We start from the raw sequence: 25,589 nt of genomic DNA on the forward strand, positions 1-25,589 counted from the left end.
AGCTCAGTGCACATAAAGATAGTGTCGCTACCCAGTTTTCCTGCGCTACCCAGTTTTCCTGCCGTTGCTGTACTTTAATGGGGAAAAAGAACCTAGAAATAGAGAGTTATTACAAAAGTTTTCTCTGACGTTAATCCCTAGTACAACAAACAAAAATGGAAGACCCCTCTCTCAAGAAGTATCTTGCACATACGCATCACTGGTTAAAACATTCTCATGTTAGCAAACACATCAAGGGTAAATACTTTTGTAACATACCATCCATTTATGTTTTTATACTTTAAGGAAGTGTTTGATAACACAGCACCATACACGGAGGTCAAGATGTTCAGAGGATCCTATGCACAACCATACGCATTTATTCTCCACTTTATAAAACAGGTCTTCACGCTTTCAGTTGCGCCAAGACTGCCATGTGGAGCCATAATCTAAAGCAGACCATTGCACCACCCAGATTTCAGAAAGAAGAAACCTCACACCCTACCTCTCAAAAGTCATTTTCTTTTGTTCAGCTAACAAGATTGTATCACTTATCCTGTTTATGTTGTAGCCTCACAAACAGTTGGATCAGCACAAGTGAAGCAGCAGAAGACATCAGCATGGGAAACAAAGCTCTTAAACAAGCTTTGCTGCTAGAAAAATACAATGTGCCATAAAAGATTTAGCCTTCTGTTTAAACAAGCCAAATCTCAAGCAGAAGCTTCTTCCAGCGGTATTGGTGGTACTGCCTTATTTTTCCATCAGCTGCTTACAGACCACATTTGCGTAACATCCTATCTCATACCGCTAAGTTTGTATTTATTTTTTGGTTAATATGACAAGACGTCTGAATGACTAATTTCAAACAGAAAATACTGTACTGCTATTTCTCCCTCCAACTGCAGAAAAAGTAAGACAGATGGGAGACAAAAGTACCCTTGAAAAAGAAAAAGCATAACTGCAATTACAAACCACCAAAAAAAAATCCAAAATTTAAGAGCATCATCCCAAGGAGAACAGGATGCATCTCCCCTTTTTGCAAACCAGAAATAATTATTAAATAAGCACTTTCACTTATTAAGCCAAGTTTATTTTAACTTTAAGACACTCACAAACAAGCAAACAAAAACAAACAGCCCAGTAAAGACAGGCAACAGATATGCTTTGCCAACATGTCTTCCATGAAACTTAATCCCTTTTTCCAGGTAATTCACACTGATAGCAGATTTTCACTGTGTCCTTTTAAGGGTTTATCAGAGTACCTGCAACTAAGACAAAAATAGGGAAATTTTCCTGTATTAGTATTTTTCTGTATAGCAAAACACCTTTGTTTTGTCAGTGACTGAGAGTAAAGATGCTTTTTCCCCCTCCCAAGAATGCTTAAAATATTTTAACTTCACCCTTTTCCTTCACTGTTTTAATCAGGTAATGATATACATACTGGCCATCGTTGTTAGCCAGAATTCTCTGGGACTGCTGAAAATGGGATATAAATCACTTTTATTCAGGTCAGACAATACAGAGACGCACAAAGAAATACATCCACAGATATGTGTGCAGAACAGAGCTGCACAGAGAATAAACAGCTAGTTTCAGCCCCAAAACAAAGCTGTAAGAAGCACTGCAGCAGGCTTCCTCTCTTCTGAACTTCACAAAGTTCAGAGCAAGCAAACTGGAAAGCCACTTCCATTTCGAGACTTACTAAAATACATCCTTTCATGCAAAATATATCCAGCAAATTAAATCAGCCACACTGGCTGCAGCAAACAGCGCGCGCAGGCTGGGCCGCCCTTCACAAAGGCTCTTTGTGGAGCTATCTTTCTGCCAGCGCTCCCTTTCAATTCCCAAACAATACCTTGCAAAAATTAGATCTCCTACTGTGGGAAAGTTCCCAAAACACAAGCCAAAATATATTTTCTCATGAGGGTACAAAAAGCCCTCAATAAGGAAGTCAAAGTTCTTGCAATGTCTGTTTGGTATACATATGGTTATTCTCGAAACGCGCTAACAGATCAAGTAGCAGCATCTTGATATAGGAAAAAAACTATCAAAATCGAATCAGTAATTCATCAGAATGAATCAGAGCTACCACTCGATAACTTGCATAAGCATGCAGACTTTCAAAGTCTTGGAATTTGAAACACAATAACTCCTTCCACAAAAACTTATCTAACCTCTCCTGCACCTGGTATAAACTAAATGGAGCATCTTCTGCGATTATGTTTAAATCTTCTTCTCCTCCCCTCAGCTCTCCCCCAGGGTACGAAGTGTTTTCCACAAACGCCCCGAGAGCGCAGCGAACAGCGTGCCTCCCTGCGAAGGGGAAACGTGACTTCAGGGGAAACGCTTGTGCGCCGCTTACTGCTCTAGCTCTGCTCCCACGGCAAGCAAGAACTACACGTTCTTTTTGCCTCAGTGGTTCGGCTGATGGCTTCGCCTCCGACTCGGTGCGGCGGAGCAGCACAGACCGCAAGAAAGGCAGGGTGTGGGTGGGCGAGGACGGGGCTCTGAGCGAGCGGGCGAGAGCAGCGTGGGCTGAGGGGTGGGTGCCCGGGCTGCAGGCCCGGCGAGCACAAGCTGCTCGCTTCAGGAGCTTCTCCGTGCAAGCGTGCCACAGAAAAGAAAGGCAGCGCCGATGCTCCCAGCTTTACGGGTAGAAGCACGTGCCCACAGGGCTGTCACAAGCGTGCCTGCAACGCACAGGGGCAGGACAAGCCCCAAGCAGCTCCAGATGCTCCTGCAGCCACAGCAGTGCGGGGTTCAAAAGCAAGCTCTATCAAACAGGCGATTAATGAAGTAGGAAATTACACAGAGCTTATCGCTGCTACAGTTAAACCAGCAGTTTCCAAGTTACAGAGTTTCCAATTAGCTTGGATTTGTACAGCTAACCCAGCTGCAACCTCCTGATGCAATGAGAAAGCAGGCACGTGTTGAGGATAAGGCTTCAAACCAGCTATTTCTGCTCTACAGGTGGAGTCTCCCTCGTCACACCCTGGTGTTTGCAAGCATCGGTGAAACTCACTCCTACAAGACAGGGAAACCTGCAAATGCACAGAGTACTCGCCCTGTTACACGGGAGGAGTAATGCGAAAAGAAAAAAGAAAAGCAACAACTTCACTCCTCTACGTTCTCACCATTCCCAAAGCCCGTATCAACAGAGATGTGAATGGCTATGGGAAAATGCACCCTCCTTCAGAAAAGCTTGGAAATAAACCTATTTTCTTTCAGAACAAGCAAAACACCGAGCAGCCTGTTAAAGCCCGAGTCCTCAGTCTCAGGAAGCACATGAAAATTTATGGTGGAAGCTTTGAATCAGACATTCCTGAACTTTTTTTTGACAGACTGAGATGAGAGGTCGCAAGAAAGAATCCGAGCTACGCAAGGGTTCTCAGATTGGGTTATCGGCACAAAGCAGCCCACTCTACAGCTGAGTCTGTTGAACGTGAAGTTGTGCTGTGTACCAACACTAGCTCAAGAGTAAACATTAAGAGCAAAAAAAATGTATCCTTACTTCAAAGATATATTCTGTAGCTATTTCCGTGCTAAACACACACATTACTTGCTTTGTCAGGTAAAGGTCTCACTTTTTCCCCAGTAGTTACTTCGTGTTTTTTTTTCTCCCAGTTAAATGCTGAAACTGGACAAGAAAAACCTCCATGGCAGAGGTACACATCTACCGCAACTTCATTCATCTTGCCTGCACCCATCTGCCTCAGCTACAGCCCAAGAGACACTAGAAGACAGTGTCGGTTCATCAGACACTGGATCTTCATTTTCTGGGGGTGTTAACAACTACTTCTACTTTATTAGTTACACACACGATATACCCTTACACTGGACTCACATGTGAAACACTTCTTCTCTACAGTCATTAAACTAAAGGGCCTCCTATTTATTTGCTAAGAGATCACTACAGCAAGAAGGAAACACTCATTTCTGGCTTATCTTACGCTTGCACACAATCACACTATCAGTGACTACGTGCTAAAAATAACACAACTGGAGAACAAGCTGAAAGTTTATTTGGAAAAAGCATAGGTACATCCTATAATTAAACCATTGTTCCCCTCAAGTACTCGAGAAGGGAATATCTGCCCAGCAGTAGCATCCTGTTTAGATGTCTTGGGCCTTGCAGTGACGCACCAGCACCCAACCAAGGGGAGCAACGCAGGGCTCCCCTCTCCTGCTAGGTGCCCGCTGATGCTGTGACTTCTCAGCCACTGCCACGCTGAGATGGCTGTTTCCAGAAGACAACCTTCGGCACCCAACATACTTAAGGCATACGTTAAAAATTCTTCCCACAGACGTCACTACGTGGCATGAACACAGTGAACTAGTATGTGGAGTTTCCGAAGTAACCAGCTAGTCACATACCATGCCATGCAAATGAGCTGTTCAGATAAAGAGGGAGATTAGGGCTCATTTTCTCTTATTGGAAAACAAAAGCAGCCGTATTTATTTTATTTGATTAAACTACCCCAGAAAAAAAAAAAAACATCATGCTCTCTAAGGTGGTCTATGAAGCTGATAAGAAACGGTTTTGATAAGACTTAAAGCTATAAAATTTCATACAAGATGACATTTGGAGAAAAAAAGTAGATTGTTATTACTCACAGCTTAAGGGCATAAAACCATTTGTAATTTATGAACATTTAGAAGTCAGATTCCCCAAAGCAGTTAAATTAACTTCCCAGTCCAAGTCTTTAAAGAGAAAATGAATAGTTTAATAAAGCAATTAAAGAGAAGAGCTGTTACACAACAGACATGCTCTAGTACAGGCTATGTGTATATATATATTTTTTAATTATTATTATTTTTTTAGGTTTTAGCAATGGAGTGTTGAGCTGTAATTCACAAAACTCAGAAAAAAGATTAAACAAGGACACATGGAAGAGGTATGACACTAAGAGTTTCCCAAAGCAGCCACAGAATAGTTTACCTTCCCCAAAAAGATAAGTCCTGTCCAAAGTTACCAAGAGACTTTTGCACTACAAACGTTTATGCAAAGCTAAGTTTGCTTTCTCCAACGATTTATATCGGAGCTAACAGACATCGGCACTGTACATGTGCCTAAGAGCTTCCTATGTTGCTGTCACTCCTCTCATCTGAGCCTGCAGTGAAGTCACTTCGCTAAATTTGCACCGTGACAATCCTGGGCAAAATAGTAATGTCAAACACAAGTTTACACCTCCCTCATCTGGGAGAAGCTGAGCCCCACTGAGTTTGTTAATGCAAGTAAGCAGTAAATATGCTAACACTCCTCTTGTGTTATTTCCTGTACTGACATGAGTATGATAAATATATATATTCTCTTTCCAACCCTCTGCCGACTCTAAATGACTTCACCTAACAAGTTCTCAAAAGCCAAAAATAAGCAGCTACCTTTACAGGGTCGCAATAGTAAGGAAAGAAAACACAAGGAAAGGAAAATAAGGATGGTAAAAAGTTGCTTTTGGGGAGGATGGAAAAACAAGGTCTGGGTGTCTTTATATAAAAACTTTTTTTTTTTTCCCACTTGATAACTGCATTACAGAGCTATCACGCATAGCTACATATCTTTCAAATTCCAATACCGCCGTAAGATAAAACTGAGACAACTTCCAGAGTAGAAAGCAAGCACTAGAAAACTCGCCCGCAGCATGGCTCAGGACGAGCCGCTCTGAGAGGGCAGGGGGACTGCTCCTCTGGCAGCCCTGCTCCCACCAGCAGCGACAGGAGGGCAAGCCTGATCACCAGCTTCAAGCATTCCCGGCGCTAATGACACGTTACATTTCCCACCAATCTGGTCGTATTTGCGGCTTATTTTGGCCAGCATCAGCTCCGTGGATTTCAGGATGGGTTTCTTTTCCTGTGGTGACTGCCACAGCAGGCTTTCAGTCTGCTGATTTTTGAAGTTTTGGTGCATTAATGCAGCCCCAGCGTTCCCAATTTAGCTCTCTGCTCTGTGCCCTTCACACCAGCTTTGTCCCTGCGTTCAAGCTGACTTTTTTTTTCACTGCGTCACTTCTTACTCCCATTTATTTTTTTGGTTACCCCTTGCAGAGAGAAGGGCTGGCTGGCAGGGACACAAGTTGGCCAGCTCGCTTCACCTGGCGCAGACCTACACAGCTGTCACGGGGAAGTTTCGGCTCCCGAGCCCAGCCCGGTGGCCCCACGACCTGACCGACTGGTTCCTGAGCAACTGCCGGTGTCACTCCCCACAGACAGCCGGCCATCCCTCGACAGCCGTCTGCCCAGGTCGGGCACGGCCACCACGGCTCCCCGTGCTGGGATGTGTGCTTCTCCCAGCGCAAGGGCTCTCACCACGGCTTCACCAACCACGTCCTCCCCAGGACAGGGCGCTCGGCCTCCTCCAGCTTCCACAAGGCGCTGAAGGACCGGCTTCAACACTCGGGAACAGACATTTGGAAAGGTCAAATAAGGACAAAGAAACAACTTTAGCACCACAAAAACACATTCCAGAAGCTTAAAAAAAATAAGATGGGGGGGACCGGAAGGCTTGTAAAGGAGACATGCTAAGCATGATGCCTATGCAGCCAGCGTGTTTTTCCATAAGAGCTTTTATTTTCTCACACGTATTCCACGAGGATAAAAATAACATTACCACAATGACGTCTCTCTAGTAGGAGGAATGACTTCTGGGTGCAGCCCGAAAGTCAAGGTTTCCTCTTTGCCCCCAATTTGAAAGCGCCACGGGCCAATCAGCGCCGTGCCAAAATAATCAGCGAAAACATCTCTTCCTAAAAACCCGGAGCACGCCGAGCTCCCAGGGCGCAAGGGGGGGGAGCCCCTGGAAAACGGGGCCGACGGCAAAGCAGCCCCCCGCAGGGCCAGCCGGGGGGCGCGGCGAAAAGCTCCTCAGCCGCGGGCAGCGGGCGGTGACCGCCCGGGGCGCCGCTCACCCCGCCGCGCCCCGCGGGCACGGCCCCGGCCTCCAGCGGCTTCGGGACCTCCGCGACCCGCCGGTGCGCCCCCGCTGCTGGCCGGGAGCAGCCGGCGCGACCCCCCCGGGGCGAAAGGGGGAGAAGGAGGAAAGTTGCCGGCTGTGGCCGCCCCGTCCCTGCCTTCCCATGGGCGAGCCGTTGCCCCCCGCTTCCCTTCCCTCGCGGGGTCCCGGTGCCGCCTACCTGGGGGCTGCGCTCCGCCGGGTTCTTCATCACCGCCTGGCGGAAGCTGTTATCCACGTAGGACGCCATCGCGCCCCTCTCCGCCGGCAAGGCGGCGGGGAAGGAGGGAGGGGAGGAGGTGGAGGAGGAGGGAGGGCCGGCCGCGGCCTGGCGCTGCGGGCCGGGGCGACGAGGAGGAGGAGGAGGAGGAGGAGGAGGAGGAGGCGGCGAGGGGGGGCACCGCAGGCTCAGCAGCGCCGCCGCCCGGAGCAGGCCGAGGCCGAGCCCCGGCGGCGAAGGGGGCGCGGGGGCGCCCGGCGGGCTGGGGGCGCCTGGCGGCGGCAGCTGGGCGCTCCCGCTCTAGCCGGCCCTGCGCCTGCCGCCGGCCCGCTGCCGCTCCGCCGCATCCCCCCGGGCGCCTCCGCCTCCCATCCGGGCTGCTGGGGGGCTCCGCGCCCGTCTCGGCCACGGGGAAGTTGCTGGCTCCGGGAGGCGGAGCGCCGGGGCGGGACGGGGCGGGACGGGGCGGGCCGAGGGGGGCGCTTTGTGCCCAGCTCCCCCCCGGTGGGGTCCCGGTGGGGCCCTCGGTGCAGTCCTGGTGCCCCCAGGTGGGCTCTCGGGCTCGGTGGTCGCTTCGCCGAGCCGGGGCGGCGGGGTCGAGCTCGGCCCTGCTGCAAGCCGTCCCGGGAAGCCTGCCCTGCCCCGAGAGCCACCGCCTGTCGTCTGGGGGATTTTCACCCCAAAAAGATGGGGTGTGAGAGTCCCGAGGGTGCCGCCAAGCTCTGGGACCCCACCTGTTGGGTGGCGTGGCTGGGGGCCTTGGGCAGGCCACCTGCTGCCATTCCTCCCAAAACCCACCTAGGCCGGCCGCCCTCGCTGCAGAATGGGGGGATAGGCTGAACTTTGGGGGGCTCCCCTTGTCTCTGTCCTCTCACCTGAGCACAGTCTTGAGAGCACAAAGGTCTCATCTCATGGCTGGTCATGTTTGTTTGCCATGACACTGAACACGGCACAGCAGCAGCTTAAGAAATGCTAAGCAGGGAGCTGTTATTAATGTGTCATTAGTGGCAATGTAGAACTATTACTGTATTTGCTTTTGTAAACAATGTGTACCCTTTGCTGCTATGTATTGTGCAGTGTAAATAATACTGACATGAAGAAATCTGATTGATTTTCAGTCACTAATACGGGTTTGCACATTTTTATTGTAAGGTAGCACGTTTGTTTTTATTTTTATTTGTGAAAAACGATGAACATTCATAGGGAGAACAGTTTTTGTCTTGCATGACATACACTTCTTGTCTCAGGAGACAAAGCCGTATGCTTTTAGACATGGATGACTCTCAAGCAGGCCGTGTCCTCAAATAGTAGTCTGCTAAACCTCTTGAATGAAACCTGCTTTTGGTTCATTAACGAAGATAACTCTTTGGGCTAAGCCCACTCATATGCGGGGTATAATTCTGGGCAGACCACGGGAAACAGGGAGAGCTCTTTGCTACTGGTTGCTTATTAGTAGTCCTTACGGGGAATAATTTTATTTTTATTTTTAACTAGCATTGAACATACAATGTCCTTTGCCCTGAAAAATAAGTTTTAAATATGCCTCACATTCATCATCCAGAGAGTATCATTTCTTCAAATTAATTAAGCCTGCAGCTATATGGAAGTACCAGCTTTTCTGAAGATCAGCATACCAACCCAGAGTGCTAAGATTTTCTTTTTTTGTGGGGCATATGTACACGCCGAGTGCCACAGGAATGCGAGGAATGCTCTCCTGGGCTCTTCTCTTCCATCACTTCGGGGCACTGAATCTCTGCTGTTGCAGACGAGCTTGCCTGACATGTTCGTATCTCTAAATCAAAACAGAGCTACCCACTCTATTTTAATACGCAATTATCTTTAATTTCAGACCTGTTAGCTTTAACAGCATAAAGTGAAGGGTTTCACTCTGATTCATTTTTGTTGTTATCTGTTAACAGAATACCTGTGATTCACAATGATACTTAACTTCAGCTGAGGGGATTTGGGGGGATCTGATTATACGCTGATCAGAGTAACAAATCTTGATGGCTATAGATGTATGTCAGAGGCCTATCACACACCACAATGGAGATGGCAATGGATGAAAGCTAAAGAATTACATAAAAATACATTCAATAATTCCTCAATAGTATTTAAGAATATGTTGCACTTACACTTTCTTTAGTTGTCTGTAAGCAATATGTTTGTATTATGCAGATGCTTCTGATTTTTTATTATCTCCATGGTGGATACAAATCTGTCATCTATGTTGTCTTTTCCTCCTGATATTAGAATAGCTCTTACATCTGAATGGGGAATATATAATCATCAAAAATAATCATCAAAATAATCATCAAGATACACAGAAAAATATTTTTAAAGGACACAATTTTTAATCACTGGAAAAAAAACTATTTTTCATGCAAATGTTCAGTGAAGTACAATATACAATATCAAATGTTTTTGCAGCCTTCACATTCATTGTCTTTCCTGTTTTCTGACTTCAGCAGTAGATCAATACATTTTAAAATATACACATATATCAGGATCTGCCATTCATTCTGCATTTCCTTTTTGGTTGTTCCTTAGTCTATCTACATTAAGCAGCATGATTTACAATGTTTTGTTGCGTTTTGGTGTTTTTTTGGGGGGACTGGTCACATCATTATTCTACATAGGTTTCCTACCCCACTGAACAATAGAAAATCAAGAGTTAACCATGTACAGTGCATATGGTACATACATTGCTGGTCGTTCAGCCATATGAAGAAGATGCAACTCAAAATGTGACAGCTTGATATAATATCGCTTAGTTGTGTTATGTTGTAAAAGAAATAGAAACATTATCCTATAGCTATAATTAGTTGCCATTTTAAAACATTTCAGGAAAAGTATTTTTCTTATAAATTGCAGAGTTTGTGTCTTCCCGAATATCTCCGTTTACTTTAAAGGATAAATTGAAATGGTTAAGTCAAAGTTACTAAAATGCCAAGGAAAAAATTCAGCAGTTCTGTGAGCTGACCCTCATGTTAAAAAAGACACTCATGTTTTCAAAGGCTTGCACTTGACTGAGCCACGCAGCTTTTAGTTTGTGGCACCAGTTATTGGTCACCAAGAGTTTAATACCTGGATTGTTCAGCAGAGGCCATCTTACTCTGATAGGGAAATAGAACATTGTCTCTTTGGGGATTTCAGTAAATTATACAGTTTCAGTAAAGTATATAGTCAGTGTGGATGAAAACTCATTGATCTCCTTTCTTTGGGTAAATTGTCACTTTCATATATCTTCTGAAGATTGGGTGGCAGCTGAAACAAATTCACACAGATGAGTTCCAGTATGCAGAACTGCCTGTCTTCTTCCCAACTCTCTCCTGGCCACTTCCCTGAAAGCATAAAAAGTTACTTTCATAACTGTGTTGGTGGAACATAAAGTGGAGCCAATCTGATGAACCACTCCATAGCTGACCTTGAGAATAGGAGTCATTCCCATTGGGCTGGGCAGAATCCAATTTTATTGGATTTTAAGACAAGGATGGATGATTTCTGGTACAAGTAAGGCTACTGCCATCTCCTTTGAACAAGCTTAGCCTCTATGCTCAGTTTTTGAGGATGACAACATTTCCAAGAATGCTGTTCTTTTGGAATTTATACATGGATGTGATCATTACTATTTGCAACTCCATTTTTTATTGTTTTTTACAACACAAAGAACATGTTTTTGTTTTTAACGCATTCTCTAGCTACATGGCTATTTTTCAACTAGAGATCTCCAGTGTACAAGCACAGTACATAACCACCACTCTCTATCCCTGAACTAGAAGGGTAGGATAGAAAGATATCAGTGAGTTGACATGGTCCATGCTAAAATTGAACGTTTACCATTGCTTTGTGGTCCTTTTGTACATGTAAGGCAGCACAAAATTCAAAATGCTGTACAAAAGAGACTGGCATGTGGCACTAAACAAAATTTGTCTTCTGCTTTTTCTTACAAGGAACAAGAGAAGAGTTTGTGACTACTATGATGCATCTCATACATTTATTCAGAATTTGTCACTGCATGTGGAATATGTCACTGCATTTGGGAGTATTTGTCACTTAACTTCTGCTGTACCCGCAAACATATCCATCTAAACCAACTTTAACTAGTGAGTTTAATACTAGCAGTGGCAGCTCAGTGACCAGCACGAACCAGCTGTCCAAGTATTTTTAGGGTCGTTTGAGAAGAACTCACAGCCCACACAGTGTTCCCTTCAACCATGCTGATAAAAGTAACTATACAAAGGGAAGAGTAGCCAAAATCTGTATTGTGGGAGCACCTTGGAAGCACAATAACACACCACTATGCTAGGTACTGTATGAACACCAAATTATCATGAACTCTCAAGAGGTCAAGCCTGAGTTTCTGGAGAAAGCTCAAGTAGGTCCAACACAAGCTTCGTTCATGCTTGTGACCATCATGCACATGTGCCCATTATCACTCAGTCATGGAAATGCTAGTTGTAGGAGCAGAGTAGTACCAATTCCACTTCCATTGTAAAGTGGAACGGTCAAGTAGCATCTTTTGCCATTTTTCAAGATTTGTAGTGAAAGAGGTCGTTTCCATGGGATGACAAAAAGCACAGAAGAGTAAGTCTGTGCTTCGTTGCTGGTAGGCTCCAGAACAGGCTGCCACAAGGAGAGAGAGGGACCCCATTTTGTTTCTTGGATTATACCCACTACACAGCAACAAAACTATCAGATTAAAAACAGGTTCCTTTTGGATAGATGACACTTTCTGATTGATATAGGTAAAAAATGCAGTCTACTCCTTCCCAAATAGTCATCCACAATCTAATATAAGCAGGATATATATAGGAGCAATTTCAGCTGTTGAAGTATATTATATCACAGTTTTGTGAACTATATATTCAGTGCCACATATATTTCAAATACTATATTTAAGTAGCATCCAAAATAAGGAAAGAAATACCTCATTCTTATTCATGTTTTCATGACTGGACAAGTTAGAGCCCAAACTTACATTTCTGTGTTTTGTTTTTAAACCAGTATATTTCCTGAAAGAAAACACAAACTTACGCTTTCTAAAATAACTGTAATTGAGTTGTTTAAAATAATCTTTTGAAGTTTCTACAACCTAAACATTACATGGTTGTGCTGAAATATGAAAAAGGGAAATTGTCTAGAAGCCAATCTAGACAGGATTACTATTTATTCAAAGCTGGCCAAGTCTTTAAAAGAATTTAACTCATAAGTATTAACAATAGGTAGCCAGATAATCATTAATATCTAATGATACTGCTTTTTGTAAACACTAGAAGCTGACAAAGTTAAATCTATTCTGATAATAGATCATGTAGAATGATAAATAAAGCATGCAATTCTCTGCAAGGAAACTGAAACACAAAGGAAGTGGGAATTTTATTTCTGCACAAAGATGTGAAATATTCATAAGAGAAAAATACATTGTTAACTCTGTTATTAAGACCTTTCACTGCAAATGTGCTATTTTCATTATTAGGATTCTATACTGATTGCCTAATTTTCACTGTCTACCATCAGAAAAAGTGTTTAAGATAATCAGTTTTATTATATACGATTGACATATTTGGGTTCGGTCTATACTAGCCCTTTCAAAAAACATGAATATATTTATAATTTTTGGCATTTCTGCAGGGCATTATTCTATAAATTAAGTTTACAGCTGGTAGCATTCTTCTGTAATGAATTATTGATTAATTATTCCAGATATTGCCTTTCCTCAGTCAGCCACCAAGCATTGTTTACTGCACTGCTCGATGAGCTTGTACTGGAAATGTTTCTTGGAATGAAACCCTGAATGCCGCATTCCCGTCATGTTTCACCTCTTTACTCGTCATCATGTTCTATAGGAATCGGCTGCGCTCTTCCCTGCGCACTACATTGCATCGTGAATATGCTCCAACGTGATACTACCGGCACTCATTAGAAGAGCATTTGCATCTCCATTGCTTCCTAGTGACCTTTATAAATTATTCCACTGCTTCAGAAATAATAATCATTGTGTAGCGTGTTTGTGTGGTTCAGCCTTCTTCATCTTTCAGTCACCACTTAGATCTGTTCAAAGCATATGGGGATGTGTGGGTGTGAGCTTAAGTGAATGTTTCCATGCCATTCATACATATCCTGGCAAAGCATATTCACACCTATATCATAATGTGACAAGTACTAGGTACCAATTTAAGTAGATAAAATCAGCTTTAAGTTCAGTAAAATCTAGAAAAGTTAATATTTTTGCTACTTACAATCAGTGATATCACACTCCATCAACTTACGTTCCATTCGTTTTTCCAGGAAGAAACCATCTAGTACCTGGAATAAAACAGCATTAAAATCTAATTTTTCCTTGTCCCAGGAAAGCATATTCCAGATAGACCGACACTGAGGTAAGCTATCAAGGCAATCTAAGCCTATCCTGGAATTGTCCTGATTGGTCCTGACAGTTTAATGACGATATGCCTAACCTTGTGTATGCAGAGTGCCCCGCTGCATCCATCAAACAAGAATATTTGTATTAGATCATATGTCAAAAAGTTGTTATGACCAAGCGTGTTTTCCACAGAATCTATGATTATCAGTAATGCCAGTGGAGGAAAATAAGACTTTCTATTGCTTTCTTCTTGTAGGAAACTTGGAGAGATTCCTGTTTCCACCTCCAGCTAACTCTGTGAAAATACATAGTGATAAATCCAAGTATGAAATTCATCTACAGCAAGAAATCCTTGATTAACATGAAAACAGTGACATGAAGGAACTGGCAAAAATAAGCACCACTGCACAGGTGAGCTGTTACTAACCATGGGATAGAAGTTTACACAATGCGTTATTTGTACTACCTGGATCTATTTCTACGACACACTCCAATAACCACTTTCCCTCCATTTGTGTGTGTGTGTGTGTATAAATTTTACCGTTTGTTCCATTTATTAAGCAGATGCTTATAATACTCTTTAAACATTCAGCAGCAAGCTGTGATAAATCTTCCTACTTCTGTAACAACTGGTTTGTGCCCAGAACATCCACCAGCAGTCTCTTATACCATTGCTGCAAGAATATGGGAACATCCTTCTGGCTTCCAGAACAAGTTTACAGAAAATAAAAATAGAAAATTGCCCCTCTCTTTGTTGCTACAGTTAGAGGAAGTTGTCAACGGGAGGTCTGCAGCCAAGCAAGTTTATCTTGTAAGTGTGTTTGCTAAGTCAGGAATAGAAACTGAAATGTGGGAAGCAATTGTACAGAAAGAGGTAGTAGGGATGGAGATTACCATCTTGTGGGAAACCAAGTGACTCTTTGGAAGACATTCATTTCAAAAGACACGTGAACCCTTAAAGATTTTGTCACAGGGAAGTTATTTGCTCGGAATTTTCCCCTTTTTTCAATGCATTAACAACTTGAAATACTGCTGACATATGCTGGCATCTGACTGACACGACAAAAGCACTGTACACTGCTGCAATAAAAACACCCTTGTGTTACCCGTATTTAGATTTTGTTTCTCTTTCTTCAGCTCAAGCTAGCTGGAATGGAGACAGCTAAATGTATTTAGTCCTTGGGACAAGGAAGTCCTGGCATACTTCAGGAATATCCTCCTTCAAATATGCTGGAGGGTGGAGACTGGAATCCACACGCTCCGGTGCATGTGCAATTAGCATCCACGTGAGGCAGGGCTCAGGTGGATCATTTCTCCTGCTTCTGTGTACCTTCATATTACAGCCCAGGTCCTCGTCTAACAACAACCTTTGTGTTTCAAGGAGATCAGCTGGCTTCTGCCTGCTGAAAACAGCTAAGGATCTGCACCTTGGCTCTGGTCCCCGCTGGGGCTGCTGGAAATTCCCATGGTGTTGCAACAGAGGACGGACATACTCCTTTTCGTCTCCAGCTAAAAAATAATGAAAAAAATAATGTTTTTAACTCCCAGAAAGAGCGGCCTCTCTAAGTTGTGTTCGGCAGTGCCGCCGGGAAGGAGTGCATAACGAACAACAAAACAATCTTGTGCCTGTTTGTCCAATGGCGACATCTGTATCATGTTAGCAATGCACAGACTCTTGAAATGATAAGTCTCTCAGGTTGAACTTAGCTGTGTAACTTCATTCCATGCATGCAAGTAGCTTATAATTCTGCCTCAAGCCTTCTCATTACTCTTGCCTTCAGGATGAAGTTAGATTCTTCTTGTCGTGGAGGAAAAGAGCTGAAGTACAAGAGAAAATTTCATCTTTAATTAATTTGTCTTGGTCCCTTATGCTTCTGAAATAATACCAATGCTCCTGAAGTTAAGCATTCACAAGGATATTTGTTATATGCAAATAGACTTTCTGAAGTTTTATTTGAAGTACCTGTAATTCTTAACCTATACTCCTCACTAATACATTTTTATTAAGGATCCCACTCACCACATATGTGAATGTGAGCCAGACAGCAGGTTGATACTCCTGCCTGGGCAGTGTAAATAAAATTGATTAAAACACACATCAGCACATCTTCAAAGTGTGAAGAGGGGCCTTTCAAGCAATAGCATCACACTTTCTTTGAAACTAGTGGTAGCAGTGCAGATACTCAGCTGGTTTGAACTTGGAGAGCAGCACTGAACCGAGGGGAATTATTTCCCTACATTGGTTAAATCTTAAAAAAACTGTGCATGTGGGAGTCAAGTTGCACCTCATTTTGTGAGAGCTTCAAACCTGATGCTTTCAAGGACAGTCTTGTGGGAAATAAGAAAGGTATTTGTAGAGGGGTGGAGATGTGAAGGCATCTGTTACAGACCAGTCCACAGGTTGCCTGAACCCATACCGCAGTCCCTGCAACTCTTTGTTCTCATAACATTTAAAGAGAAATATAAGTGCTGAACACATCCATAGAATTACATAGCTTTAAGGCAGTAACTTACACCTCGTGGTTTTGCAATGAGCGTACATGTGTTTTGTCATCAAAACCATGCAGGTACCGCATAGCCCTGGTAGAGCATCTCTTTCCCCCAGATGTTAAAGGTTAAATCATGCAGTGTCTTCCAACTCTTAACGGCAAATGAAAGTGCTTAATTGGCCCAGATGTAGTCACTTACACAATTATAAAGCAAAATAAGGTAGCTGACATTAAAGGCCATGGATGTGGAATCCATAAAAATGTGATAACTTGTTCCAGCTGTAATTTCCCAAACAGCAATTTTCATGACTTTTTCTGCACATCATTCCCATGAATTCATCTGAAACATTGTATGGTGGTCAGAAAACCAGAAAAGAGCTCACGTTTCCCATTTCTCCAGAGTAGTTTCTGGGGCCAGATACCCTTCCAAGAGCAGCTAGAGGGAGATAAGATCTGAATATAGAATTTTCAAGGAAAAAAATATCCTTTTGTAGGGTTAAAAAAGCATGACTAGCTTATTCACTTCCACTCCTTCACCCTACTGTATGCAGCATGAGAAGATGGGCCTCTCTGCCACACCAGAGAGCTCAGTAACTAATTTTCAACATCTTTCCTGAGATGCTGCAGAGCCCTATTTTCACCAGACATAACTATGATTACTTACCCAGTTAAAGAAAAAAAATGAAGAAAACAAGGCTTAATCAAAAGAAGGAAGCTGGAGCAGAACTAAAATAAATACTTGCTTTAACCTGTCTAGCTTTATCCTTTTCATGACTTGGACTAGACAGGCTATTCACAACCTATTTGCCCAGGGAGCATGAAGTAGGTGTATGTCTATAAAGTCGACCCTTCCCCTTGAAATCTCCTGATGGTTTATTTAGGACAAGCACCTCTCCATCTCTTAAGAATTCCTTATTGGGCTAAGGTGACTACTGATTTCTAAGCCAATTTTTGCCACCAGCTACCTATGCATGTACGGAGGCTCACAGAGGGTACAAAGACCACTAATGCTGATAGACACCCCTCCAGGGCTTACTGACCTGATTTAGAAACTACATCTCACAGAGTGATCTTGGCCCTAGCCGGTTCATATCTGCTGGTCGACACTTGAAACTTTTATTGGCTTGCTTGTGCGAGGTAAAGCATGCCAAGGCAGTCATGCCAGTAAAAGCTCAGCAAGAATACATAATTATAAAGATGCCTTTCACAGCTATAGCTTATTTCAGCCCCCTCACTGAAATGAGATGCAATATTACAAGAACTTTCGGTAGAGCTGAGTTCATACTGGGGCTGTTGCTGTTACTGTAGCAGTTTTAATTATAATCATGCAGTTAAAGCAGAAAAAAAAAATCTTGCACTATCCTTTCAACTGAGAAGACAGGCATTTTTCATCATTCCTCCTAAAATCATTTCCCTCTGTTTTGAAGTATGGTTTGAGGCAAGCGCTCCAAATCCTCTGTCAAGCTTGGGTCTCTTTGATGATCCCTTTCGGCTCCTGTTCTGCTTTATTAATTGAAGCTTAGTGCAGTAGGAAATTTGGCCTCATAAATTTTAGAAATGCTGTGTATTTATCTAGTATTACTATAACCTGAGATACATTTTAATTTTTGATGTCACTAATCACTTCTTTCATACAGAAAAACATGCTGTCATGGTGAAACTATGATTTTTTGACAGGAAAACATCAGAGAGGAACACCAGGGAAGTGTAAAGATTTCCTTCCTTTATAATGCTTGTTGAGTGATACATCTTTGAACAAGTCACTGACATGTGTCCCTCCTTGTTATAAAGTATATAACAAAATGAATGCACCTCACAGGAGCTTTCTGAGGACTCGCGCTGGTAAAGCCCTTTTGAGGATGAAAAGCATTATATAAGTATTGAGCGCTAATCTCAGGCATGTGGACAAGTTGTGCACATTCAAAGTAAAAACCTTTCTAATAATATCCATCTGCATTTTGAATACAAGAAAGAAATTGTAAGACAGCCTGTCAATGATCAAGGCTTTTGCATGCAGCTCACCCTACTGTTTGGCCGCTGGCCAGCCCTGAGAGTCCACAGAGGAAAATGGCTCTGAAGGAAGGAATGCGCATGTTAAGCAGAGGGCAGCTTTTGTGAAGGGTGAGAAAAATAAGGCAAACACCCTTGGCTGCCAAAGTGTTCCCTGGTACACGGAGGAATGAAGCAAGATGGAAGGGGAGGAAGAAACGGCAGTAGGCAGGAGCCCTCTCTTCTCACTAAGAACGCTAGCCTGTATGCCCTAAACACTGAAACAAAACACATTCCTACTTCAGGACCAGGCCTGCTTTGCATTAAGCACATTTCTCTGTGGAGAGGCTGGGAGAAGTCCGGGAAGGATTTATTTGGAGCTGCAGCACCTAGGCCAACCAAGAATGCATGCTAACCTCCAAAACTGTATTAACGCTACCACAAAGTCCTTCAGAAAGGTTTTTGGGTCAATGCAATACAATCCTGAGAAGGCCCCCATGGCTCTTCTTCAGGTGGCATGACCTGTTTATTCAGCAGGACTTCCTTCACTGCCAGACTGGTGCTGCTAGCATGCAGGGCACTGACTCCCTGAGTCCTCCCCTAGCACTGTGTGCAGAATCATCAGAAAACCCTCTTCCTTACTTCCTCTCTCCAGTCATGTGTGGATTCATTTCGCTTAGGCTGTGCCCCAGCTGTACTGCAGCAAACACAGAGCTTCAGCCAACAGCCCTCCTTCACTTCCCACAGCATCTCGGTCTCGCATTTTTCCTATGATGCTTCAGGCACTACCTCAGATGCAGCAAGGTTTAATTAAGTCATATAAGCAGGAATTAAACTAATAACAAGAAAATCTCCATCTATCATCATCTATTTAGAGAATTTCATCTGGAAAGCTTTCTAGTCTCCCATTAAAATGTTTACATGCCAGAGTTTTCTCCTCTAATAAATTGGAATTTACCTTTGGGTAGTACCTTTTATTTTAATAGCCTGTCTTTACTGAAAAGTTGATTCCACTCATGACTCACATGTTTTCTTTCATTCAAATTCCTGCCATATCCAAAAAGCCCGGAATTAAATATTCAAGCGGCTTTTAATTCACATTATCTTGCCACAGATCAATTCAGCACAACTCATCAACTAACACGATCAATAATTAATGTGGCTGTACATCATCTACATCAGGCTTCTCAGAGTCCTCTTGCATCTTCCTACAGTTTGCTCCGAGAGCCCACGGGTGAGCTGCGGCTCACCAGAGCATGCTCCATAGAAGAGTTTAGTCCACTAAAATGAAAAAGAAAAAAAAAATTTACATGGAATACGCTCTCAGAAGTGTTGAGGATACAACAGATGAGTCCTGGTGAGGTTTCCTGCTGTGGTATATCGTGCTACTAACTGCAGCGTTTGATGTCCTGACCTCCCCCTCCACAGCAGGGATGGCAGAGGAGCATGAGCCCTCAGCTCAGTTGCTCCAGCCCCCAGTCTGGCATCTTAACCCCAAATCTTTACAGCTGGAGCTGAGAAGCCACACTACGGACTGCAGGAGGAATGATTCACCTTGGTGGGAGCGTTCTGGTCTTTGGAGGAAGGGGAGTGAGGGAGCTACCCACTGGTGCGAAACCACCACGCTGCACCCAGACAGTGGCTCCAGCACAGAGCCGGGCCAAAATATATAGCAACATTGATATCTGCTACCAAGAATTCCCAGTAAGCAAAACATACAGGTTTTCTTTCAGGCTTTCAGCAGAAAACCCTATCAGCGAGCTCACGCATTCTTTTATATCATAGATTGCTGCATCCAGCTACCAGAGTAGTTCATTTAGAAATGTTTTAAGACAAAACAACTTACCAGGTCCAAGCAGGCAGAAAAGGCAGAACTCATGCTGCAGCGTTGCCTCCTTTCTGCCTCCATCTCAGAAACACAGCCCTGCAGCAAAGTGGCTCCTTTGCGTGGCCTGAGGGAGTCCTGACACCTGCCGTGTGGCTGCTTCAAAACTAGATGCACTTTTGCAAGCCTTTTTAATGAAATTAGTATTCTTGTCATTGCTGAAGATTTTGAAATTGTATGATCTAATCTGTAGTCCACCAACCATAAGGCACTTGTGTTTTCTTGTATTTTATCTTTCCATGACTTATTAGGCTTTTTATATACAAAATATATCTATGCCAGTCAGAAGGGTGATTTTTTACTCTCCTAAATAGGTACATACCATTGACTGTAAAAGAAGTTTGTACAGTGTAAAGACGCACAAGAAAAGTAAAGGCTATCCCCATTCCTGTAGGGAGCTGAACAATGCCAGCTTCAGCAGATGGAAAGAAGCGCAGCATCACGTGCAAGCACAACACCTCTTCAGCTACGCTGGTACTTGAAATGGCTAAACTTTTCCACAAAGACGAGTGGGAAGACAAAGCCAACCCCTGAGCCTGACCCCAGAGGCAAGGTACTGCGGCCCACCACCAGTCAGTGCGGACGCTAACTGGAGGCTGCACCCAGGGAGGCCCTGGCCAGGCCAGGAGGAGGCTTGGTGCACCCCCACCCGTGTGATGGAGAATGAAGCCATCTGGCTGCAAGGCTCCAGGGAAAGGCTGCAGGGGAGGCACAGGGAGGAGGAGAAGGAGTGAGGAATGGGAGAACAGGCCTCAGAAAGGAGGGGAGAGCTGACAAGCCAGGCTGGGAGGAGCAGCTGGAGAGTCGAGAGGAGGAGCCAAGAGCAAAATGCGGTTGAGCAAGTAACCCAGGGTGATTCAGAGCCCAGTGTCCACCAGCCTGGGTCTTACTCAGAATTTGCCAGAAGTCATGCACCAACAAGCATCTCCAATCACACTCTCAGATACTCCCCATTACCCTGTAGGGAAGGTTGCGAAAAAGCAAGCTATTTTATTGATACTAAAAGAAAGCCTCAATACACAAATCAGAGCTGTCACACATGTTTAACTGGAGTGTCAACGAACACTGTGTTATCCTTGATTACTTGTTAATTAGAAGTCTTATCAGTTCAGATGTGGTTGGAGACATACTGGAAGTCTCTGCTGAGCGTTTTTAATACTACACATATTGCTGTGGCAGAGAGGGTTTGTATTACACCATCGCAGTCCCTTTGGGATCGCACACCCGTAGGAATGGCTCGTGCCCTAAGGTGTTTACAAATGAAAGGAAAAAGAGGAGACAGCAGATGGAATCAGCAGCTGGAGTATCTGCAGGAAATACGGCAGCTCTGACAGGCACGCCAGTGAGACTTTTATCTGGGAGTCTTATTCCGTATCTTTTGCCAGCACACACACACACACACAAATAATAATAATGGGTGAACCAGAGAAAAGGAGCTCTAGAGAAAGAGCAGCATGAGATCACTTTCATGGTGTGGAGCATCCTGAAGAGTCATAAGTGATGTTGCCATCATTTTAGAGAAAGAACCCACTGGGCAGCAAATGGCAATAAAACCCCCAGAACATCAGGGTCTTTACAACTCTAAATTCCTAAAGACAAATCATTTTACTTGTTAGCAGGCAGTTTCCATCAGACTTATTGCACCCATCAAGGTGTCAGCTGAGGATGTCCTGACGTCATAGTGTCAGGAACCTCATCGGAGCCTGGGGGAAGATACGTCACAATGCGCCCATCCACAGCACTCAGAGGGGACAGCCAGCCACTGTCACCACGATGGGCAGAGGAACCAAGGTGCAGAGGAGCTGGGACCCTCCCCAGGCAGGGAGAGCCTGCTCCAAGCCTCCATCCCCTACAAGAGCCACCAGGGGCTTGGCACTGGTGCATGCGAGGATGGTGTTCTCAGGTAGGTCGCGATGCTGGGATCCCCCACCCCAAAAAAAGGTCTGTTAACAGGTGCCACACTTTTTATTTCATTGGACAGTTTGAAACCTAGAGAGAAATCTCTGTCCTTTAATTGTTTACATATTTTAGACCAAGTATGTAGGTATTTTTCAAGCATAAGGGATTATTTATTGTGCACAAGACACACACGTGCACACACACCCAGAGATGCTGATGTGAACTGGAGACTTATTCAATTTGTAGCTTTTGTGCTCTGCTCAGCAGTTCTCATTCATTACTTTAAAAGCATGCCCTGCACCTGCCTATTGATGAAACCCCCCTCGCAGGGCTGGAGAAGAGAGTGTGATTCTCTTCTGGGGGTCTGAATGAAAGCCTCCTGCTGACAGCAAACAAGGATTCCCCCGTGTTCCTGGTTAGCCACAATTACTGAGATGTCTTCCTACTACAACCTCTTCTGAATTTCAAGTATATCAGCTTTAAAGAGCAGGCTCAAGAACAAAGCTGATGGACTGAAAAAAAAAAGTACTTTTTGTATCTGAATTTGTCTTGGGGCCTGTTTTTCAATCACAGTGTGAATCACGACCATCACTAACTGATTTTTGAGTAAAAATTTAGAGACGATACATTTCAGTGCACTTGAATCTTGTAATAATTAAACAATGATGTTAGAAACTACGTCAATATTCTCATTCTTCCTCAAATTCCAAAATACTACAGACAATATCTGGGTGGCATATATTGTGTCAAAATACAGTATATTCATGTCATTATCACTGATTGTATGGGTATATGCCCTTCAAGTTACACACTGCAGTAGTTTTCTGCTCTGGGGGTACAAGTCATAGGAATATAAAGACTGCAGTTTGGGGTCAGATCAAGAATTTATATAATCCAATATCCTTTCCAAAACTGCTCTTAAATCTCAGTCACAATTTTTGCTTTACAGCCTCTTTGCAGTGAAAGGTGACTCAGTTTGACCATGAACTGTGAAAAAGAAATTCATTTGAAGTTTTAAATCTGTTCCTGGCAATTTAATTCTAGTTTTTGTTTTATGAAATGTTGCAATTGTTCCTTATTCACCCCCTTCAGAACAGTTATTATTTAATAGCTCTCTACTACAGCCCCTTCAGTCACTTCTGAGAGCAGGAGAGAGTAAAATTTATTCAGGCTTCTTGAAAATGTAGAGTCAAATCCATTTGCTTTGATTCCACATTACTGTTAATTATCAGCTGCTAAGATTAACAGAAGGGCACAGGCAGATACGTAAACCCACACCAATCACTTTCAGTACCCTTTCCCATTTTAAGAAATCCTTTCTTGGGACTGGTAAGAATGGGGAAGCAGAGCAGCACACAATACTCCAGACAGAGGTGCAGCACTGATACATTCAGTGGCACAATACCTGGAGGCTGAGTTGCCTTCTTGCTGTGACCCAGCACGACACCATCCCCACTCCTTGTCAGAAGGAGCAGGTAGTGGTGTAACAGCATGGCGTAAGCTGTGCAAGTAGCAACTGGTGACAAGAACAGCCTGCCTTATCTGTTCAGCTCTTTTACAGTATTGCTAATACCATTAAAAAAAAAAAAAAGGCAAGTTTTAGAAAAATGTCATGGTGGATAAACCTATTTCAATCCAGCCTCTGTGCTCCTTACTGAACTAAGAGTTTTTTCTACCAAAGAGCTATTCTACCCTGTCTTTTTATCTAATATCATGAAATTAATGGTAAGATTGCTGTTACTCCCAGTGGATGGTGGATTATTATCTCTTAGGAGCGTATGTTTTCTGCAGAAAGCATTTTTCCTCAGAAACTAATCTCGGAGAGTGCTCTGGACCCTTCTTGCTGACTGTCCTCAATCGAATAAGGTTGCAGCAGCATTGTGTGGCACCGGCATTGCTCCTGTGAGGGATTTCTGCCAGGCAATTCTGAGACAAGAGTAACAGTCAAGGTTATTTTTAAAACACCAGAAGTAACTTAATCGTAGCAACATAATCGCCAATCAAGAATGCACAGCTTGCTATTAGTGACACTGATATCTTGTAAAATGAAAAGCAAACTGCACCTGATTATTTATAGGGTTCTGGTGCTTGTAATGAAACAAGCACGTTATTGCAGATTTACAAGTTAGCAGATTGATTCAAAATTAACATGTTATTCATATGCATTATATGGCTCTTGAGATAAAGAAGCAAACACCTACATTTCAAGTCCCTAATAATCTGGATAGGTCTATGATTACTGCTCCACTGCCAATGGTTTAAAAATTAGATTTTTTTTTTAATTACCTAAACTCCTTAAAAATAAAATGGGATTTATTTCTGTAATAGTATCTGTAAGTTTCTTCGCTCTGACTTCAACAAAATAGCTGTTTCTTTTGTCATGATCTGATTTCTCAGAAGTAGCATGCTCACATACCTCCACAGTTATGTCCTAGCATTTCTACCAGTTCAAGCCAGGTCTCCTGACCCAACTGGCGACCCGAAGGTTAAAAGGGGTTTCTCCTTATCTCATAGCCTCAGAAACCATTGTCTCAAGGAAGCAAAGATGATAAAACTGACAAACAAATGGTAAACCTGACCTAGCAAGACTTCTTCACTGTATCTTTTCAGTCTTTCTTGCAGAGAATCCTGATTTAACTGCTTGAACGAGGTGACAGAAAAGTAAAGTTAGCTTTTATTTCTTCTGCTCTCTTTCAGCCACAGGCTCTGAATCACAGTCAGTAGAAAAAGCTGAGCAAATAAAAGCAGAGTTAAATACTACTTGAAGTATGCTCAGCTGGTATATGTCACCTTTGGAAGATATCTAACCAGGGTGTTAAGATGACACTTCTTGTGTCTAAGTGCCTCATTATCTTCCTAGCATATATGTAAGGAAGGAAAGTACTAAAGAAGAAACACGACTACCGAGGGACTGAACTCACCAACTGCACAGAGCATGAGCTATTTGTGATTTCAGATCCTCCACGAGGCTCAGATGGGGAGACCTGAGCCACCCTTCAGCACCTGCCTTCCTCCACTGATGGCCCTGGCCCCAGGCCTGCAGGCAGCCCCACCAGGGACCCAGAGGCATTTGCACCCGCGGGAGCACAGCTCCCGGTGCTGCTCCCTGTTCTCCTCGGGGCGATGCTGGCTTCAGTGCTCCTGACCTTCGGCCACTGGTTCCCATCTCGCGCTGTTTGTTTTGGCACAACTGTTTCCCTCTCCCAAGGCCACATGGAAAATGAGATCAGTGAACTGATGTGTGTTAAAAATAACCAGGGAGTTAAAAAAAAAAAAAAAAAGAAAAAGCATTTTACCATGTGGTTGAGAAACAGTTGTTTCAGAGCAATGGGCAGCCGCGGGTAGGCAGGCAGAGCAGCTGAAGCTGCCTTTACTGGTGCCAATAAAAGGTGTGTGGTGTTACTTCCAGCCCTGGCTGGGTGCAAAAAAAGAAGAAAAAAGTGGGAGAAAAGTGGGAGACAGACAGTCTTCTGCCTCTGCTGTCCCTCATGAGTGGTTACCTCCAATTACTTGTTACTACTTGGTGCTTCTCAAGAGGAGATATACTTAGTGAACAAAAGATGGAAAGCAGTTTATGATGCTGAATCTCTTCCTCCACCTTCTGAAGAAAATAATGGAAATAAAACAAGCCTGAAAGACATGCTCGCATTTGGAGTAATGTTTGAAATTATAGTCTGCAAATAAGAAATCTAGCGCTCAGTGTGACTTGGCTTATCACTTTTAAGACAGAATAGAAAGCTGGTTTATCTTTGATTAGGTTTTCCATGCTTTTAAACATACCCAACTAGCATGTGTGCTTGCTAGGGAATGAGACT

General features: G+C 43.6%; 2 protein-coding genes and 1 long non-coding RNA gene across 5 annotated transcripts in view; 2 read left to right on the forward strand and 1 right to left on the reverse strand.

Annotated features, from left to right (window-relative positions):
* RAPGEF2 (Rap guanine nucleotide exchange factor 2) overlaps positions 1-7,270 on the reverse strand; it is a 183,401-nt gene extending 176,131 nt beyond the window's left edge. For all 3 annotated transcript variants that reach the window (XM_035546916.2, XM_035546900.2, XM_035546907.2), the window contains exon 1: positions 7,107-7,270. In XM_035546916.2, coding sequence (XP_035402809.1) covers positions 7,107-7,175 — 69 coding nt within the window. In that variant the 5' untranslated portion in view covers positions 7,176-7,270. The remainder of the gene's footprint in view (positions 1-7,106) is intronic.
* LOC118248239 (uncharacterized) lies at positions 6,935-14,490 on the forward strand. The gene is made up of 4 exons (XR_004778696.2): positions 6,935-7,163; positions 13,437-13,528; positions 13,769-13,923; positions 14,105-14,490. It is a non-coding gene; the product is annotated as an uncharacterized LOC118248239 (long non-coding RNA).
* Positions 14,491-21,648: 7,158 nt separating this feature from the next.
* The window catches only part of C4H4orf45 (chromosome 4 C4orf45 homolog), a 34,139-nt gene continuing 30,198 nt past the window's right edge, over positions 21,649-25,589 (forward strand). The window contains exon 1 of the mRNA XM_050710377.1: positions 21,649-21,778. Coding sequence (XP_050566334.1) covers positions 21,649-21,778 — 130 coding nt within the window. The remainder of the gene's footprint in view (positions 21,779-25,589) is intronic.

Source organism: Cygnus atratus, chromosome 4 (genome assembly GCF_013377495.2).
Source record: "Cygnus atratus isolate AKBS03 ecotype Queensland, Australia chromosome 4, CAtr_DNAZoo_HiC_assembly, whole genome shotgun sequence".
In the NCBI taxonomy this organism is placed as follows: Eukaryota; Metazoa; Chordata; class Aves; order Anseriformes; family Anatidae; genus Cygnus; species Cygnus atratus.